This window comes from Mobula hypostoma, chromosome 10, assembly GCF_963921235.1.
Source record: "Mobula hypostoma chromosome 10, sMobHyp1.1, whole genome shotgun sequence".
Taxonomy (NCBI): Eukaryota; Metazoa; Chordata; class Chondrichthyes; order Myliobatiformes; family Myliobatidae; genus Mobula; species Mobula hypostoma.
This window is the reverse complement of record NC_086106.1, coordinates 26184640-26205922: the sequence shown is the minus strand read 5'-3', so window position 1 is coordinate 26205922 and position 21283 is coordinate 26184640. Positions and strand designations below refer to the sequence as shown.

General features: G+C 51.0%; 1 protein-coding gene across 6 annotated transcripts in view; it reads right to left on the bottom strand.

Annotated features, from left to right (window-relative positions):
• The window catches only part of tep1 (telomerase-associated protein 1), a 139307-nt gene that overhangs the window by 59538 nt on the left and 58486 nt on the right, over window positions 1–21283 (bottom strand). For 5 of the 6 annotated variants that reach the window (XM_063060160.1, XM_063060158.1, XM_063060163.1 and 2 more), the window contains exons 20-28: window positions 20550–20671; window positions 20025–20138; window positions 19253–19370; window positions 18439–18624; window positions 5601–5776; window positions 4318–4462; window positions 3139–3318; window positions 2334–2426; window positions 1796–1928 (exon numbers count right to left, since the gene is read on the bottom strand). In XM_063060160.1, coding sequence (XP_062916230.1) covers window positions 1796–1928; window positions 2334–2426; window positions 3139–3318; window positions 4318–4462; window positions 5601–5776; window positions 18439–18624; window positions 19253–19370; window positions 20025–20138; window positions 20550–20671 — 1267 coding nt within the window. The remainder of the gene's footprint in view (window positions 1–1795; window positions 1929–2333; window positions 2427–3138; window positions 3319–4317; window positions 4463–5600; window positions 5777–18438; window positions 18625–19252; window positions 19371–20024; window positions 20139–20549; window positions 20672–21283) is intronic. The other variant, XM_063060159.1, reaches the window with a different exon arrangement.

The window sequence follows — 21283 nt, the reverse complement described above, 5'->3', positions numbered from 1 at the left end:
TCCCTTCTCCTCTTCACGCTGGAGGAGCACACAGGTGCAGGCTTCACCGATGGGGCGGCGCTTTCTGTTTCCATTCTGCTTGCGCACCTCCCCGAGCCCCACGCTCCACTTCAGACGAAATGGGTGTGAGCTCTGCGGCTTCAAAGGCCTGCTTCTTACTATGTTTGGATTTCCCCTTTGCCTTCTTACTCCGCACAGACTCCACCCCATCCCCCACCTGAACCACAGGGAGAGGAGCAGGGACCGACCCAACCGTAGGAGTAGGGACAGGGGTAGGGGTAGGGGCAGGGTGAGGGGCTGGGGCAGGATCACAGGCGGGGGCAGGGTCAGATGCAGGCGCAGGCGCAGGAGTAGGATCAGGGGCAGAGGTAGCTGGGGCACTGGTGCCCGAAGTGGGCTCCCTCGGGTTCCGGGCGGCAGGACAGTCCCTCCGAAAGTGCCCCACCTCCCTGCACGCATGGCACCGTGGGCGCTCGGAGCTCCAGTACACCTGATAATCTACTCCCTCGTGCCGGACAGTAAAGCGGCCCTCAACATCGTCCTCCCTTTCCAGCTGCATGAAAACCTGACGCCGGAAAGAGATTACGGTGCGGAGGGTGCGTCTCTTAAATTTGTGTCGGATGGCAGTGATCTCCGACCTTACTTGCCCTAAACGGGCCAGTGGGGGAAGCAAGTCCTCACTTGGAATGAAAGGCTTAACATGCCCAAGCACGATACTTTGCGTGGGGGCCGTCACCAGCTCCATAGGTAAAAAGATGTTGTCCACCGTGACTCCCCTGCTTAGGGCCCGGTGCACTAGCTCTTCATTCGCCAGATAGAACACCGCCTTTCCGAACTCCTTCTCGGTGGCCAGAATACCACCTTTCCCCACAAGGTCCTCCATTGCCTCCGTACACTTTTCTAGTGTCATTCCAGGGCGCAAAATACATTGCACCCCACGTTCCACCTTCACCGACCGAAACAGGGCGTTGTCCGAGGCCGGGGAGGCAGCCGCCCTTGCGTAACTCCCCGAAGGCCCGCGACTCCCTGGAGACCGGTCCGGCATGCTGGCGCTCTTTCCAGTCCGAGAATCCTACAGCGGTGTCGATTAGAAGTCCTGGAGCGAAACGAGTAACTGGCCGGGAAAGTTTGCAGTCGACAGTTCCTCGCTGGCTCGGCGCCAGGAAAGGCTCCGTCGGACTTGCAGAGACCCAGGCCGGGAGAGGCCGAAACGTCCTTCCAGATGCTCCGGCACCGACACCGGACGAAAAATCAGGAAAACAATGGAGGAGGAACGTTGCCCCGATGTCAATGGGGGGAAACGACGGCGTTTGCCTCCAGTTTTGGAGCGAACCGGCTTCCTGGTGAGTTGCCAGCGGCCGCAGCTGGGAGCTACGCAGTAAGTGGCTGCCAACAAACCCAGTCCAAACCGGTAGCAAAAACTCCACACCGAGCTTCCACGCCAACGCCGTCACTCACTCAGTTGTCCAAGAGACTTTTAGAGCCACCTCCAAAGTATTCCACGAACTTTATCCAGTAGTTTTCCTTCGATTTCTCCCAGCTCAGTCAGCACAGCCCCTCTCTGTGTCTGACCCCGGGAGTGTGTGACGGGACGGTGTGGAGGGAGCCTCGCCCTGTGTCTGACCCTGTCCCTGGGTGTGTGTGACGGGACGGTGTGGAGGGAGCCTCATCCTATGGCTGACCCTGTCCCTGGGAGCCTGACAGTATGGTGTGAAGGAATCCTTAAGCCATGTAAGGTGCCCAGGAGGACTGGAATGGCACTCAACCCCCGCCCCCTCGTTCCGTAGCCATTTACCTCTCTCACTGACGCTGAGAGTGCAGAAGGTGAAGGTCACTGTCTCTGCTCCAAATTCCTGCTCCAGTCTCCCCAGCACCCACTGCAGCATCTGGCGCAGGGTTGTGGGCATTGCACGGATCCTCTCCGAGACCTGCAGGAGGAGGTAACAGAGAGGCGTTGTTGAAGGAAAGCTCTTTTTTTCCTCCAGTCCTGATGAAGCATCTCGGCTCAAAACGTTGACCGTTTATAATTTTCCACTGAAGCTGCCTGGCCTGCTGAATTCCTCCAGAACTTTGTGTATGTTGCTCGGATTTCCAGCATCTGCAGATTTTCTCTTTTTTGCGGTGGGAGGAATCTGTGGACTTGGCATCAGAGGCGAGAAGCAAAGGGGTGGGCCACGGGACGGCCGGGCAGGAAATTTGCGCAGCCATGTGTTGTGGGTGCGACAGGCCGGGCATTAGCTGGTGGGGGGGGGGGGCGCAATACGCCGAGCATGTGGGGAGGTGTTTGGGGAGGCGGAGCAAAGGAGGTCAGAGGGTCGTGCCTACATCCTCACCTTCTCGAAGACCCCAAATGTGCGGAGCTCCTCTGAGGCTATCTTGAGGTAGAGGGGCTGGTGTGACTCCCTCTTCGCCACCAGCAGCCTCATCTGCAAGGGGCACAGGATTCAACTGACTCTAGTGTCACACACACACCTCCCTCCTCCCCGCCCCTCCCTCCCACCACCCAGTTTCCATGGCGATCGCAGAGCAAGCCCCCACCACCCTCAGTCTGTCACGAAGGTTCGGAGAGCGGGAATCTAAACTTTGATTTGGCCACACTTATGCCATTCTGGTCATCCTGTTGCAGGACAAAGTGGAGGGTCCTTGGGCGGGGAGCACGTGGACACAATCAGTACAGTGGGGGATTTCTGGGAATGGTGGGGCCCTGCAGAGAACATACTGTTTCATAGACACTAATAATAACATTTCAAATTTTAATTTGCTCACTTGATGTTTGCATTCCCTCTCTCCCTGCTGCCACCCTCCCACACCACGCTCCTTGGCACTCCTCCGGCGCCCCCTCCTGCTATGCTTCCTCCCCCCTCCTTGCAGGCATTCCCTCCCTCACTGCTGCCTCTCCTCTCATTCGTCCGCCATTCTTTGGTGCCTCTTCCAGTTACATCCCCTCCCTCCTCGCAGGCACTCCACCCGCTCCTGTCACCACTTGGCCGCCTTCTCCCCCCCCACCCCACCACTCCAGCTACACTCTCCCCCCCTCCCCCCACCCCCAACCGAGCCCCTCCGTCCCTGCTGCCCCTCACTGCGCACTGCCACCCCCACACATCCCAGCCCTCAGACGTCTCCTCTCGCAGACGTCACCTGGTTGTTGAAGGGCGTCTCCTCCAGACGCTTGCCGTACTGAGCCAACCGCGAGCGCACAACCTGCGCCCTGTCCAGCGGCTCCAGCGGCCCGAGGCCAAAGGTCAGCACCTGCCCGCGCTTGTCCAGGGTCCGATGGAGGTCGGACCCTTCGGTCACCGACAGCACCAGGGTCACTCCCTGTGGGGGTGAGGAGACAGAGAGAGTGGCAGGTGGGACACTCAGAAAGGGACAGGAGGGCAAAGGGCAAGAGCGGGAGTGGGGGGGAGGTGAGGAGGTGAAAGAGAGCAAAGGACACACAGCGAGAGGTGGAAAGTGGTGCACGGCAGAGAGGGAATTTGGGAGAGGTGAGGCACACCAGTGAGGGGGAAAGGGTGTGAAATGTAGGAGCGGGGGGGCGCAGGAGCGGGAGTGAGGGGAGGGCGAAGGGGCTGGAGCGGGATCGGGGGGGCGGAGGGGCTGGAGCGGGATCGAGGGAGGGGCAGAGGGGCTGGAGCGGGAGTGAGGGGGGGCTGGAGCGGGAGCGAGGGAGGGGCAGAGGGGCTGGAGCGGGAGCGAGGGGGGGCGGAGGGGTTGGAGCGAGGGAGGGGTGGAGGGGCTGGAGCATAGGAGGGGCGGAGGGGCTGGAGCGAAAGAGGGGCGGAGGGGCTGGAGCGGGAGCGAGGGAGGGGCGGAGGGGCTGGAGCGGGATCGAGGGAGGGGCAGAGGGGCTGGAGCGGGAGCGAGGGAGGGGCGGGGGGCTGGAGCGGTAGCGAGGGAGGGGCGGGGGGCTGGAGCGGGAGCGAGGGAGGGGCGGAGGGGCTGGAGCGGGAGCAAGGGGAGGGCGAAGGGGCTGGAGCGGAATCAGGGGGGGCAGAGGAGCTGGAGTGGGAGCAAAGGAGGGGCGGAGGGGCTGGAGCGGGAGCGAGGGAGGGGTGGGGGGCTGGAGCTGCAACAAGGGAGGGGCGGGGGGCTGGAGCGGGAGCGAGGGGAGGGCGAAGGGGCTGGAGCGGAATCAAGGGGGGGCAGAGGAGCTGGAGTGGGAGCAAAGGAGGGGCGAAGGGGCTGGAGCGGGATTGGGGGGGCGGAGGGTCTGAAACGGGATCGAGGGGGGATTGCAGGGGGAGTGGGAGCGGGAAGAGAGTGGGGTGGACGGATACAAACAGGAGTCGGGGTGGGAGTGGGGATCGTGCCACCTACCTGGGGGACAGGCTCGGGTATCCAGTCAGAGGAAGGGGAGCCCCCAGGCCCCAGTAGCTGGTCTGCACCGTCCACCAGGAGGACGAGCCGGCGCCGGGAACTGGTGCGGTTGGACAGCAGGCTGTGGAAGAGTTGCACCAGGGACCTGAGGGGAGAAACAGCAAGTGCCCTCGTCAGCCCAACACAGACCTCGTGGGTGTGTGGGGGGGTTCTCAGGGGACTGGGCACTAAGCACAGAGTCAGAACTTCCTGCTGTTTCCAGCTCAACCCTGTATTCATTGTCTCTGTTCTGTGAGCTTCACATGATTTCATGTACATGTTTCTGTGTCTCCATGCACGTGTCTGTGATTGCCTGTGCACCCATATCTGTGCATCTGTCTGCCCACCCCTGCGTCTGCATCCGTTTGCCTGCCTACATCTGTGTGTGAGCTGAGAAGGGATCTGGACTGCACAGCCGGGACGGACTCCTCAGCCTAACGTGTCCGTGTGGGCCACAACCCCAAGATAATTACTCACTTTGGGAGGTCAAATGTAAGGAGGGGTTTGCACTGTTCACACCGGGACCCTTCGTGTCAGTGTAGAGGGACCTTCGGGGACAAATCCGCAGCTCCCTCAGAGTCAATGGGGTGGTAAAGGTGGTACAAGGCAGGCTTGCCCTGACCAGTCAGGTTCTGAGTTCGAAAGCCAGGAAGTTACGTTGCGGCTTTATAAAACTCTGGTCAGGCCAACAGAAGAGAGACCGAGCTGCCAGGAGTTCACAACAGACAAATAACATTTATTGTGTTTCCTGGTAGATACCTTTCTGTAACTATTGGTAGTTATTTTTTTGCTAATTATTCTAAGTTTGATTTTTGATGCACTTCATGAGCAACTCCAGCCATTTTTTCCCTTGGTCGTAACCCACGTATCTAACAGTGGGGCAAGTTTTCTTTCAACTCAGAGTGATGGGTGTCTGGAACACGTTGCCGGTGTAGGTGGTAGAGGCAAACATAACAGAGGCATTTAAGAGGCTCAGACATTCACATCAATGTATGGGGAGTGGAAGAATTCCGACCGAGTGTGGGCAGAAGGGACTGATTTAATTGGCCGTCACTGGCTTGATTATACTAGCACAGAATCATGGGATGAAGGGTCTGTTTCTGTGTTACAATGTCTCTCTGTCATTACTTCCCGAACAGCTGAGATCCTTGCCCCGGACCCCAGTGCCTGTGGCTTCTTAGGTGAACAGAGACCTCCCCCCACCAACCCACCGAAGCAGTGGCTATGCCCCACTCCTGCCTCACCTGTGGGTCTGAGGAATGTCCCGGTCCGAGTGTGGGTCCAGCTGCTGGCAGACACGCTGGAGGAAGGCGGTGCCACTCTGCGCCCCCTCGCCAGCCGCGGTGAAGTGGTAGAGGAGGCTGCGCTGTGCTGGGACGTCTGACGGCTCGGAGGGGGAGAGCTGGTTGACGAGTCCGGCCTGAGGTTCGGAGAGAGAGAGAGGGAGGGGAGGGCAGGTGAGTGTCCATCAGGGACAGCCAGAACAATAGGAGGCTGGCTGGTCGGGGTTTGCGATCCAGTTCCCACACTCGCTTACTCTCCGTAAATAGATACCAGCCCCTCTCCCACCGCTCCTCAGAAGGTAGACCCACCCCATCACCTCGCCACCGTTCCAGGGTCCGGTCTGGTAAAACAGACCCAACACCACCAGGCTCAGGACATGCTGCCTTCTCATTGTTACCATCCGAATGAGGTGCAGAAGCCCAAGACACACATTCAGCGATTCGGAAACAGCCTCTGCCATCCAATTTCTAAATGAACATTGAACCCATGAACACTACCGTATTAAACAACAGGAATTCTGCAGATGCTGGAAATTCAAGCAACACACATCAAAGTTGCTGGTGAACGCAGCAGGCCAGGCAGCATCTATAGGAAGAGGCGCAGTCGACGTTTCAGGCCGAGACCCTTGAGTTAGTCCTGACGAAGGGTCTCGGCCTGAAACGTCGACTGCGCCTCTTCCTATAGATGCTGCCTGGCCTGCTGCGTTCACCAGCAACTTTGATGTGTGTTACACTACCGTATTACTTTATTTCTGAATTTTTGAACTACTTATTGTAACTTAACTATTACTTAATGTAATTCAGTTTTGTTTTCACTATATTTATCTATCATGCATTCTGTTGTACTGCTACAGCAAAGGCAACAAATTTCGCAACACATGCCGGTGATATTAAACCTGTTTCTGATTCTGAGCTGCTTCCCGTCAGCCATCAGGGTCCTGGAAACGAGCCGCACAAGCCCAGCCTGTCCTCTGCAATGGGACCCTGCGGGCCCACCTCTTGCACTGCCGTGGGCCTGTTCCTAACTGCACTTTCTCTCTGCGCAGTCTTTCGTTTCTCTCCGCACTGACTTGGTACAGCAACTGCTCGGTCCACAAAACCACAAGAAAGTGCAGGGAGTGGACGCAGCTCAGCACATCACTGAAACTAGCCTCCCTACATGGACTTCTTACTGCCCTGGTAAAGCATTATCAAGACCACACTCAACCCAGAATTCTCTCTTCTCCCAGAAGAATCAAAAGCCTGTAAGTACAACTTGGAATCACAACCTGGTATGGAAGTTGTCCTGTCCAAGACTGGAAGAAGCTGCAGAAGATCGTGAACATGGCGCAGCACATCACACAAACCAATCTTCCGTCCGTGGACTCACTTTACACCGCACGCTGTCGGAGCAGTGCTGCCAGGATAATCAAGGACACGACCCACCCAGCCAACAGACTTTTCGTCCCTCTTCCCTCCGGGAGAAGGTTCAGGAGCTTGAAGACTCATACGGTCAGATTTGGGAACAGCTTCTTTCCAACTGTGATAAGACTGCTGAACAGATCCTGACTCGGATCTGGGCCGTACCCTCCAAATATCCGGACCTGCATATCGGTTTTTTTTGCACTACCTTACTTTCCATTTTTCTACTTATGATTTATAATTTAAATTTTTAATATTTACTATTGATTTGTAATCCAGGGAGCGGGAAGCGCAGAATCAAATATCGCTATGATGATTGTACGTTCTAGTATCAATTGTTTGGCGACCATAAAGTATACTACTCCATACCACCAGGTCAAGAACAGCTTCTGCGGCTGTTATCAGACTACTGGATGGCTCCATAGTGTGATAAGATGGACTCTTGACCTCACAATCTACCTTGTTGCGAGCCTACACCTGCTCTGTAGCTTTTACACTTTACACATTGAGTACAACTCAATGCACTCTGCAATGGACTTCAGAAAAGGTAAGACAAGGGAGCACACACCAGTCCTCAAAGAGGGATCAGAAGTGGAGCGAACGAGCAATTTCATGTTCCTAGGTGTCAATATCTCTGAGGACCTAACGTGGACCCAACGTAATGATGCAGTTATAAAACAGGCAAGACAGTGGCTACATTTCATGAGGATTTGGAGCAGATTTGGTATGTCACGAAAAGCACTTGCAAGTTTCTACAGATGTACTGTGAGAGCATTCTGACTGGCTGATTCACTGGGGGAGGGGGGGCAGTGCGACTGCACAGGATTGAAGAAAGCTGCAGAGAGTTGTACAATTAGCCAGCTCCATCATGGGAACCAGTCTCCATAGCATCCAGATCATCTTTGAGGAGTGGTGCTTCAGAAAGGACTTCATTAAGGACGTCCTCACAGTGAGGTAGTGTTCATGGATGCAATGTCCATTCAGAAATCAGATGGCAGAGGGGAAGAAGCTGTTCCTAAATGGTTGAGTGTGTACCTTCAGGCTTCTGTACCTCCTTCCTGATGGTAGTAATGAGAAGAGGGCATGTCCTGGGTGGAGGAGGGTCTTGGCCCAAAACGTCAACTGTATTTTTTTTCCATAGATGCTGTCTGGTCTACTCAGTTCCTCCAGCATCTTGTGTGTGTAACACTACTTCACTACTCCTTTTGGATTGTTTTTTATTCCCACTACTATTTAATTCAACAATTTTTAACAAATTTCACGACATATGCCGGTGATATTAAACCTGATTCTGATTTGTGTGAACAGTATTTCACTGTATCTCAATACATATGACAATAATAAGCCAATAATTCCAATTCTGTGTGCTCTCTTATAATCTGTAGCTACGTGCTCTTGACCCGCTGAAAGCAAGTTTTTTATTGTACCTGTACCTCACCGTACTGAAACACAAGACATAAAACTCTACATGACCCCAGTACACACTCAGTCTGCTTGATCTGTCCTAACAAGACAATTCCACACTCCACCCACCTGGTCGTAAGAATGATTCTTGTAAACCATGCACTTTCCTTGCTGCCAGGAGATGCAGGGCACTGACGTCCACACCACCAGGTTCAGGAACAAGTACTTCCCAAACTCAAAGACAGCTTTTCTCCTACAGTTATCAGACTTTGGAGGGGTCCCCTTACTTTGCAGAGAGACATTGATAGGTTGCAGAAGTGGGCTGAGAAGTGGCAGATGAAGTTCAACCCGGAGAAGTGTGAGGTGGTACACTTTGGAAGGACAAACTCCAAGGCAGAGTACAAAGTAAATGACAGGATACTTGGTAGCATGGAGGAGTAGAGGGATCTGGGGGTACATGTCCACAGATCCCTGAAAGTTGCCTCACAGGTGGATAGGGTAGTTAAGAAAGCTTATGGGGCGTTAACTTTCATAAGTCAAGGGATAGAGTTTAAGAGTCGCGATGTAATGATGCAGCTCTGTAAAACTCTGGTTAGGCCACACTTGGAGTACTGTACTGTGTCCAGTTCTGGTCGCCTCACTATAGGAAGGATGTGGAAGCATTGGAAAGGGTACAGAGGAGATTTACCAGAATGCTGCCTGGTTTAGAGAGTATGCATTATGATCAGAGATTAGGGCAGCTAGGGCTTTACTCTTTGGAGAGAAGGAGGATGAGAGGAGACATGATAGAGGTGTACAAGATATTAAGAGGAATAGATAGAGTGGATAGCCAGCGCCTCTTCCCCAGGGCACCACTGATCAATACAAGAGGACATGGCTTTAAGGTAAGGGGTGGGAAGTTCAAGGGGGATATTAGAGGAAGGTTTTTTATTCAGAGAGTGCTTGGTGCGTGGAATGCACTGCCTGAGTCAGTGGTGGAGGCAGGTACACTGTTGAAGTTTAAGAGACTACTAGACAGGTATATGGGGGAATTTAAGGTGGGGGCTTATATGGGAGGTAGGGTTTGAGGGTCGGCACAACATTGTGGGCCGAAGTGCCTGTACTGTGCTGTACTATTCTATGTTCTATGTTAAATGATAGGATGGACTCTTGACCTCAAAGTCTACCTTGTTGTGGACCCTGCAACTTATTGTAGGGTCATAGAGCACTACAGCACAGAAACTGGCCTTTTGGCTCAACTAGCCTATGTCAGCCTGGTCTTCTGCCTCGTCCCATCTACTTGCACCCAGATCATATCCTTCCAAACACTTCTCACACATGTACCTATCCAAACTTCTCTTAAATGTTGCAATTGAACCCACATTTATCACTTCTACTGGCAGCCTGTTCCATATTCTCACCATCCTCACAGTGAAGTTCCCCCTCAGATTTCCCTTAACTATTTCACCCTTCACCCTCAACCTCTAGCTCTAGTCTCACCCAACCTGAAGGGGAAAAAACCTGGAAGCATTCACCCTGTCTGTACTCCTCATAATTTTGTATACCACTAGAGGATTTACGTTCATTCTCCTGTGCACCAGGGAATAAAGCCCTAACTGGTTCAACCTTTTCCTTTAACTCAGACCATCAACATCTTTGCAAATCTTCTTTGCTGTACTGCATTATATTCTGCATGCTGTTACTGTCACTGTTTTTCAGTTGTACTATTTCGATGCAGTTAGCCTGACACGATTACAGCTCCGGGCATCAGAGGTCGGAGGTCAATTCCTGCACCCTCTGTAAGCAAGGTTGCATGTTCCTTCTGGGCGAGCATGGGTTTCCTCTGGGTGTGCTGGCTTCCTCCCACAGTCCAAAGACAGTTAGTTGGTTGTTGCAGGTTGTCCTGTGATTAGGCCAAGGTTAAAATCAGTGGGTTGCTGGGTGGCACAGCTCAGTGGGCAATAGCTGCCTTCTCTCAGCTCTATCTCTGAATAAAATAAATCTGTATGGAGGGCACGTAGAAATAAGTTTTTCACTGCCCTTCGGTACATGACAACAATAAACAGGTTTGTCAATTCTTCAACAGCCAGATTGAACTGACTTATGGACTCACTTTCAAGGACTACAGCTTGTAGTCTCAGTACTATTTATTTACTTATTATTTTATTTGTAGTTTGTCTTTTGCACATTGGTTATCAGTCCTTGTGTATAGTTTTCACTGACTCTATTGTATCTCCGTTCTACTGTAAATGCTTGCAAGAAAATGGATCTCAGAGGAGGCTATATATGTTCTTTGATAATAAATTTACTTTGAACCCCATGTCAGCAACAGAAAACTGCAGACCATCTCTTGTACTATCACAAACTTGTTCCTGATTGTGCTTCTGCGCAAGTGTCTCATTTTGCATGCTTTCTCTCCAAAATCTTGTATAATTTACACCCTATTGGTGTTCTCCGCATGGTCTGAAACCACTATACCTGTGATGCTGCTGCAAGCAATTCCTTCATTAAACCTGTGCCACACTGTACTCGTAGACATGACAATAAGCTTGACTAAACTTGCTCTGAACTGCTCCCAACACATATAACCTGCCCTAACTAAAGGAGACCAAAGCTGCCAACACATAGCTAAAACAGAACCACCTTCTTTCTGCATTAGGATTCTCCACCCGGTGACCCTGTTAGCCAATTGAATGACAAGCCTTACTTTGCACTGGTCTTTGATGAATCACAAACTTGGCCGAACATCCACGCCAATGTGGCCATCTGCACTAGTCCCATTTGCCCATGTCTGGCCCAGATCCCTTTAAACTTTTCCCAACCACTTACTCTTCCAAAAGTCCAATAAATATATATTTTTTCAGGGCATTGAGAGCAAGAGCCACGAAGTCACATTTGCAACTGTATTAAACTTTGGTTAGGCTGCACAGAGTATTGCGTATGGTTCTAGACACCCTGTTATAGGACAGATGTATGGACTTTGGAGAGGGTGCAGTAGAGGTTCACCAGGATGCCGCTGAGATTAGAGAGTTTGAGCTGTGAGGAAAACTGGAACACTGATTTTCTCTGCAGCATCAGAAGCTGAGGGAAGACCTGACGGAAGTTAATAACATTATGAAAAGACTACCCAGAGAAGACCAAGTCTTATTTTTCCCCAAGCTCGAAACATCTAATACCAGTGAACATGCTTTTAAGGTGGGGGGGGGGGAAGTTTTAAGGCAAAGTTTAGTTTCTTTTTATACCATAAGTAATGGGCGCCTGGAATGGGCTGCCAAGGAAGGTAATAGAAGCTGTTAGACAGAGACTTGAACATGGAAAGGAGGGAGGAATGGGCACCATCCAGTCAGAAGAAATTTAATTTAATTTGGCACTGTGGTCAGCACAAATATTATGGGCCAAAGGACCCGTTCTTGTGCTGCACTATTCTAAGTTCTAATGTCTATTAACCACCTCCACTGGTAGCTCATTCCACACGTCCACCACCCATGTAAAAGAAAAATCCCCCAAATCCCCTTTTAAATCTTTCTCCTCACCTTAAACCCTTGGCTTTGAGATTTGAACTTCCCCACCCTGGGGAAAGAGACTATGGGTACTTATCCTGTCTAAGCCCTGCATGATTTTATAGACCCACTATCAGGTCACCCTTGAGCCTTCTCCACTCCAGGGAAAACAGTCCCAGCCTGTCCAGCCACTCAAGCCCTCCAGTCCAAGCAAATCTCCGCTGAAGCGCTTGTATTTTTCCATGGATTGAAAGCCATGGGTGACCCTTCTGTTCTTATGCAAGCCTACAGGACATTAACTCTGTTCTTAAGCCATTCCTGTGTAGCTTTGGTTTTATACTTGGGGTAATTTTCTCCCTGGAAAACAAATCTTCTCCCAAGCTGCGGTTCTCTTTCGGACTACATCAGATTTTCCTCCAGGATTTCCCTGTATTTTGCTGCATTCGGTTTACCCTGTACTTTCATAAGCCTTCCAGTGCCTGCAGTGAAGCATCCCCACAGCAAGATGCAGCCACCACCACGCTTCACGGTAGGGATGGTGTGTTGTGTTTGGCTTATGCCAAACATAGCGTTTAGTCTGATGGCCTTAAAGCTCAATTTTGGTTTCATCACACCATAAAACTTTCTTCCAACTGACTTCAGAATCTCCCACGTGCCTTCTGGCAAACAGATTTCATGTGAGTTTTATTCAACAGTGGCTTTCTCTTTGCCACTCTCCCATAAAGCTGCGACTGGTGAAGAACCCGGGCAACAGTTGCTGTTTGTGCATTCTCTCCCATCTCAGCCTCTGAAGCTTGTAACTCCTCCAGAGTTATCATGGGTCCCTCATGAGTCACCTTCTTGCACAGTCACTCAGTTTTTGAGGATGGCCCGCTCTAGGCAGATCTACAGCTCTGCCATATTCTTTCTAATTCTTGATGATTGACTTAACTGTCCTCCGAGTGATATTCAGTAACTTGGAAATTTCCTTGTATCCATCTCCTGACTTGTGCTTTTCAATAACCTTTTTGCAGGGTTGCTCAGAGTGTTCTTTTGTCCTCATGGCGTCGTTTTGCCAGGATACTGACTCACTGGCAGTCAGATCTTCCAGATAAAGGTGTATTTTTACTACAAAAACACATCTCCATTTAACTAATTGTGTGACTTCTAAAACCAATCGGCTGCACCAGTAATGATCTGGTGTATCATATTAAAGCGGGGTGGTGGGAAAACTCATGAAGTCAATTATTTTGTGGGTTTTATATTTGTAATTAATTTAGATCGCTCTGTAGGGTTCTGTTTTCACAGACACAGAAGAGTCTTTTTCTGTTGATCAGTGCCAAAAAAGCCAAATTACTGTGATTCAATATTGTAAGACAATAAAACATGAAAGCTTCCAAGGGGTGAATACTTCTTATAAGCACTGTACCTTGCCTACACAATTACAGATGTAGCCAGTGGCAAATGAGGCACATTCCATGAGGTCTGTGTCTTCTCCGCAGTGCACAACGATTAAGCACATGGATAAAAGAAGAATGGAGGGCTATGTGGGAGGGTAAGGTTGGAAAGTTACTGGCTGAGGGCCTGAACTGTTCTATGCTCTATGAACTCAGCAGTTCAGAAACTGTGGAGGGAAATGGACAGTCGAGGTTTTGGATCGAGACCCTTCATCTGGACTATTTCCTGGAGCGAAGGAATAGGGAACCGAGAAAAGATGGATGGTCACAGTTAGTTTTCCCAGGTAGGGGATTCTTAAACTAGAGGGCACAGATTTAAGGGCAACCTGAAGAGCAAATTTTTCCACACAGAGAGGTTCAAGCACATAGTTCCTTCAAAGTGGTGAGGAAGGCATGTTGGCCGTCATCATTTGGGTCACTGGATACAAGAGTTGAGACCACAGCATCTGTGCAGTTCTGGTCGCCTAGCTATAGGAATGATGTAACTAAGCTGGAGAGGGAGCAGGAAAGGTTCACGAGGATGTTGCCGGGACAGTAGGGCTTGAGTTATAAGAAGTTGCACAGGCTCAGACTGTTTTTCCTGGAGCGGAGATGACTGAACAGTGACCTGACAGAGGTTCATTAAATCAGGAGGGGCCTGGATAAGGTAGGTGGTCACAATTTTTTCACAGGTGAGGAGGATAAGGAGGTTCGCCGAACCCTCTAACAAACCTCTACTGGTAGTATCCTGACTGGATGCATCACAGGCTGGAAAGGCAATTTGAATGAGCTGTAACAATAGAAGCTGCAGGAACTGCTGGACTCAGCCCAATCAAGGGCACTTGCCTTCCCACCATCAGCTGTATGTTTAGGAGGCGATGACAACAAGCATCATCAAAGATCCCACCATCTGGGTCGTACCATCATCTCACGCTACCTTCGGGCAGGAGGTACAGAAGCCTGAAGTCCACTTGATTCTTCAACCAACAGGCACAACACTAATCAGTATGTCAGTACAGCAACACTGTGACCACTTTGCACTAAATGCATTTTGTTCTTTGTCAGAAAATGCATTTTGTTCTTTGTTCTAATCCTGTTCTTTCTTTCAAAAAAAAATTAGTGCCTGATCCACACTGCAGCACAGACCAGGCCTTTCAGACCATCGTAACCATGAATTTGCCCAGTCCCAATGACCTGCACCGACCTAGTTCTCCATACCTGGCCAATCTACGTACCTAAAACTTCTCTTAAATGTTGAAATTGACGCCCTCATCCACCGTTTGCACTGGCAACTCATTCAACACTCTCACCACCCTCTGAGGGAAGAGGTTCCCTCTAATGTTCCCCTTAAATATTTCACCTTTCATCATCAACCCATGACCTCTAGATGTAGTCTCACCCAACCTCAGTGGAAAAAGTCTGTTTGGCATTTACCCAAACTTTTCCTCTCAATTTTGTATACCTCTATCAAATCTCCCTTCAGTCTTCCACGTTCCAGGGAATAAAGTCCTAATCTACGCAAGCTTTCCCTAATACTCAGGTCCATATAGAACATGAAATGTACAGCACATTACAGGCCCTTTGGTCCACAATGTTGTGCCGACCATGTAAACTACTCCAGAAGCTGCCTAGAATTTCCCTACCGCATACCCCTCTATTTTTCTTAGCTCCATGTACCCAAGAGTCTCTTAAAAGACCCTACTGTATCTGCCTCTACCACCTTTCACTCGCAGTGCATTCCATGCTCTCACCACTCTCTGTGTGAAAAACCTACCTCTGACATCTCCCTTGTACCTGCTTCCAAGCACCTTAAAACTATGCCCCCTTGTGTTAGTCAATTCGATCCTGGGGAAAAGCCTCTGGCTAGCCACATGATCAATGTCCTCATCATCTTATACACCTCAATCAGTTCACCCCTCATCCTCCGTCGCTCCGAGGAGAAAAGGCTGAGTTCACGCAATCTATTCTCATAAGGCATGCTCTCCAATGCAGGCAACATCCTTGTAAATCTCCTCTGCATTCTCTCTATAGTATCCACATCCTTGCTGTAGTGAAGTGACCAGAAATGAACACAGTACTGCAAGTGGGGTCCAGCTAGGGTCTTATATAGCTGTAACATTACTTCATGGCTCTTGAACTCAATCCCATGATTGATGAAGGCCAACACACCATACGCCTTCTTAAAAACAGTCAACCTGTGCAGCAGCTCTGAGTGTCCTATGGACACGGACCCCAAGATCTTGCTGATCCTCCACACTGCCAAGGATCTTACCATCAATATTATATTCTGTCTTCAAACTGGACCTACCAAAATGAACCACTTCACACTTATCTGCGTTGAACTCCATCTGTCACTTCTCAGCCCAGTTCTGCATCCTATCGATGTCGTGCTATAACCTCCGACAGCCCTCCAGACTATCCACAACACCCCCAGCTTTTGTGTCATCAGCAAACTTACTAACCCATCCCTCCATTTCCTCATCCAGGTCATTTATAAAAATCACAAAGAGGAAGGGTCCCAGAACAGATCTCTGCAGAACATCACTGGTCACCAACATGCATGCAGAAGACAAACCATTCTACAACCACCCTTTGCCTTCTGTGGGCAAGCCAATTCTGGATCCACAAAGCAACGTCTCCTCGGATCCCATGCCTCATTACTTTCTGGATGAGCCTTGCATGGGGAACCTTATCAAATGCCTTAATGAAATCCATATACACCACATCCACTGCTCTACCCTCAATGTGTTTTGTTTCATCCTCAAAGAATCCAATCACTTAGTAAGGCATGACCTGTCCTTGACAAAGCCATGCTGACTATCCCTAATCAGATTATGTCTCTCCAAATGCTCATAAATCCTGCCTCTCAGCATCTTCTCCAACAATTTGCGCACCACTGAAGTACGACTCACTGGTCTATAATTTCCTGGGTTACTCACTGGTTTACAATTTCCTCGGTTTCCACAAGTCCTGGCAACACCCTTGTAAATTTTGTCTGCACTCGTTCAACTTTATTTACATCTTTCCTGTAGGTAGGTTACCAAAACTACACACAATATTCCAAGTTAGGTCTCTGAAACATTTTATACAATTTCAACATGAAATTCCAACTCGTACTCAATACATTGATTTATGACGGCCAATATGCCAAAAGCGCTTTATGACTCTATATACCTCTGATGCCACTTTCAAGGAATTATAGATCTGTATTCCCAGATTCCTCTGTTCTACCACACTCCTCAGTGCCCTGCTGCTTGCCATGTAAAACCTGCCCTGGTGACCCTGGCACCCAGGAGGCGACATACCATCTGGGAAATTCATTTGTGTCCACAGAACCTCCTTTCTGTTCCTGTAGCACCATAGCTCATCTGTTCTCCTCCCTTCCCTTCTGAGCCTCAGAGCCAGATTCAGTGCCAGGGACCTGACCGCTGTGACTTTTCTCTGCTGGGTCATCTCACCACAACCAGTATCCAAAGTGGGGTAAACACAAAATAATCTGCAGATGCTGGGATCAAAGCAACAATCACAATACGCTGGAGGAACTCAGCAGGTCGGGCAGCATCAGTGGAAATGATGAGTCGATGTTTCGGGCCGGAACCCTTCGTCAGGACTGAAGAAAGAAGGTGGGGGAGGGTTGGAAGAAGGCTCGTAGTTTCAGTTGAAAAACCAGTAATTTGAAAGACAAAGGGGTGGGGGAGGGGAAGCAGAGACGTCATAGGCAGGAAAACAATGGGTAGTAGAAGAAGGAGGCGGAACCATGAAGGAGGTGGTAGGTAGCTGGGGGAGGGGGCAGAGTGACATAGGGATAGAGGAAGGGAAGGGGAGGGAATTACCAGAAGTTGGAGAATTCTATGTTCATACCAAGGGGCTGGAGACTACCTAGACAGTATATGAGGTGTTGCTCCTCCAACCTGAGTTTAGCCTCATCATGGCAGTAGAGGAGGCCATGTATGGACATATCTGAATGGGAGTGGGAAGCAGAGTTGAAGTGGGTGGCTACCGGGAGATCCTGTCTGTTGTGGCGGACGGAGCGGAGGTGCTCGACGAAGCGGTCCCCCAATCTGCGTCGGTTTTCACCGATGTAGAGGAGGCCGCACCGGGAGCACCGGATGCAATACATGACCCCAGGTGTCTGTCGGGGTCATCTATTGCATCCGGTGCTCCCGGTGCGGCCTCTCTACATCGGTGAAACCCGACGCAGATTGGGGGACCGCTTCACCGATCTGAAAAAAAAAAGCAGGATCTCCTGGCAGCCACCTATTTCAATTTGACTTCCAATTCCCATTACGACATGTCAAATAATGGCCTCCTTTACTGCCATGATGAGTCCCCACTCAGCTTGGAGGACCAACACCTTACATTCTGTCTGAGTAACCTCCAACCTGATGGCATGCATTGAAATGACTTTATTTCTTACATCCTTCACATGCATGAGTAAGAATTGATTTCATGAACTTCTGGTAACTGCTCACCCCCTTCCCCATTCCACATTTCTGTTTCCCTCTCTCACCTTTTTTACCTGGCCTTCACCTCCCTCTGACATTCCTCTTCCTCCCGTTTCTTCCATTGTCTTCTACCCTCTCCTATCAGATTCCCCCCTCCTCCAGCCCTTTATCCCTTTCACCATTCACCTTGACAGCCATCCTTTCCCCTCTGCCGATTTCACCTATCACCTACCACCTTGCACTTCGTTCTCACCTCCCCCCCCACCTTCTTACTCTGACTTCTCATCTTTTTTTCCAGTCCTAATGAAGGGTCTCGGCCTGAAATGCCAACTGTTTATTCGTTTCCACAGATGATGCCTGACCTGCTGAGTTCCTCCAGCATTTTGTGTGTGTTGCCTTGGACTTCCAGCATCTGCAGAGTTTCTCATGTTTGAGGTCTATCAACTACTTAATGCCAGATTTAGTTAAAAGGTTAATCTCATGGTTCTGCTGTGAATGGCTGTTCACCTGATACTGTGTGCCTGTGATGCTGTATACTGGGACCAATACACATGACAATAAACTTGTTTTTGACTGTGGTGCAGAGGCTGGCTGATCTGAAGGTCCCTGCGCTGTAAGGCTCCGCGGAGAAGGCAGAAGCATGGGTACCGCTTACCAGGAAGGTGGTCTTGCCCTCGCTGGGGCGTCCGTGGACAAGGAAGATGGTGCCCTTCCTCTGCTGGAGGATCTTGGCAGCCGCTGCCGAGAGCTGCTTGCGCCGGCCAGACAACTGGCTGCTCTGAGCCTCCAGGAAGTTCGCTTGGAGGCCATCTTGGTCATCTTCGGCGCTGCCCTGGCCCTGCTGGTTAGAGGGAGAGCGGGAAGCAGTCAGGGGGAAGGTGCTGGGGGAGGGAGGAGGTGGAGGCCCTCCCTTCCTGTCCCATCCCCCAACATCCTCACCTATCCTTGCCTCGGCCAACAGGTTGACGGGCGGGCGCGTACACGTGCTAAGGGGAAACAGCAGGCAATGCACGCACAGGAAGATCCCACGATAGGAAGTTTGAGGGAAGGTTTCGCGAGAGTTCCTTCCCTTAACACAGCTGGGATTGTTGGGAGAGCTAAAGGAGTGGCTTTACTGCTTCCTGGGGTTGGTAGTGGTGTCAAGGGAGGGAGCCAACCCCTTCCTGGAGGTGTAGAGAGGTGAGAAAGGGTTAAACTGTGGCTGGGGTGAGGTTAAGGAAGGGGCTGAGCATTTTAGTAGTGCTGGTGGAGAGTAGAAGTGTTTCACGCCTCCCTTGACTTGGGTAGAGTGGTGAGTAACCATTGTTGGGCTGGGGAGAGGATACTTGAGAAAAGGGATAACCACTTGGGTGTGGGCCGAAAGCCGTGGTGGCCGGCGGGTGTGGAGAGAGGGCTCTGACCATTCGTAGATTAAGGGGACAGCAGTGGCGGAGGGGAGGGGGGTGTTACACGGATTCAGCGTGACTAACCTGGCAGTGTTGAGCGAGGATGGCCTCCCAGAGTGTGCGCAGGACACTGCCGCCGAATTCCTCGAATCCCGCCAGGTAGGGCTTCCCGTGGAGGAGCCCACCCCACTCGCTGCGGTAGCTGGAAGCAGATGACAGGGCGAGGAGTTGGGGATGCAGGACCAGACCCACTCCCAAGAGCACACGTCCAACTGGGTCTCCCAGGCCGCCGCGCGCTCGCAGGTGCATCGCCGGATTGCGCGCGCGCCCCCGTGCCATACGGCTACACCATTCCTCCCATGGACCACACCCGCGCAGGCCTGCCCCACACAAATTCAGGGTTGCGAACCTCTTCCTCAAATGCAGGATGCAAACTCCCTTCCTCCCCTGCCGCTAAACGCAGGAATGGAAACCCTTCACACATCCCCACCACCCCACCGCAAATACAGGAACGGAAACCCCACCCTCATCACGCACCTCCCAAACCCAAAGTTTCCTCCCCTACAACAGAGGGAATTAAACAACCACACAAAAGCAGCAATACAAACTCCCTCCACCAAATGAACATCTTCCACATCAAAAGCAGGAACATAGCGTAATTGGCTGTTTTCCCTCGGGAACGGGACAACGATTGGGACAGGGAAGGGGTACAGAGTGGCAATTCGAGCAAGAAAATGCATATGGGGAAGGGATATGATGGGCTGAGCATCAGCAGGACGTGTGCTGTGGCTGAGCCCGGACACATGGCGGGCGAGGGCGAGGGAAGACAGGAGAAAATCACGCATGAGATCCTTACTTCTCCAGGGTCAGCAAATCTCGCTCCTTCACCTCCCTCTTCAGCTCAGCTACCCGGAGTTTCGCCTCCTCTGACTCCGCTGAGAAATCCGGTGTCCACTGCTCTGGAATTGACCTGTTCCAAAGGGGAGGAGGAGTGAGGGAGGGGTGATGGAAACAGTGTCCTATTCACTCCCACCTTATATGAGCTCAATGGAACACACCCCTTCCCATTCTCTCTCACGATACCCAATCCCAACAGACCCCATTCCCATTCACTCCCACAAAACACAATCCCATTGGACCCCACTCCTTCCTATTCACTCCCACTGTACACAATCCCAATGGATCCCACCTCTTCATGTTCACTCCCATTATACACAATTCTAATGGACTCATTCCTTCCCATTCACTCCAGGTGGACCACTCCCATCCCCTTCCCATTCACTCCCAATGGACTCTATATCCCTTCCTATCATACACAATCCCAACAGACCCCGTCCCTTTCCCCTCCACAGGTTACATTGAACCACCCTCCCTTGCCCACCTCTGGACAGCCGGGTCTCTCGTGTAGACAAAGCAGGTCTGTCTGGGATCTCCCGGGTTCTGTCTTAGGAACTGCATCAACTCCATCTCAGTGATGGAACGACCTCTTGGATAGTCCTTAACCTGGGAGGGTGGGTGGAGGGAGGATAGGAAGAAACGCAACATAAGAAATAGGAGCCCGACCTACTCCGTCATTCAGTAAGATCAAAGCTTATCAGGCCGTGGACTCAGCCCCACCTACTGGCCTTTTCCCTATAACCTTCATTTCCCAGCTATGCAGAAACCTGACTGTCTTAACTAAATTTCATGAGGTAGCTTCCACGGCTTTCCTGGGAAAAGAGTTCCACAGATTCGCTAGTCTCTGGGAAAAGCAATTTCCCCACATCTCTGTCCTAAATCTAAACCTCTGAATTCTGAGGCTATGTCCCCGGCTTCTAATCCCACCAATAGCAAAAATAATTTTCCTCAATTTATAGGCCTGTGGATGCAGTTGGTGAGCAAGAGTGTTCGGATCTAGTGTACGAGTGAGGATTGAGAAGGAAAAGCAGGGTGTAAGGGCTGGATACAATTGAAGGAGGCAACTCTTGCACAGCACTCCGTACGCTGACCACACTCTCCCAGGGGCATGGTCAGACACAGGGTGAGGCTCCCTCCACACCGCCCCATCAGAGACAGGATCTGGCACAGGGTGAGGCTCCCTCTGCAGAATTCTGGCGTATTTGTCCCCTTTGTTCG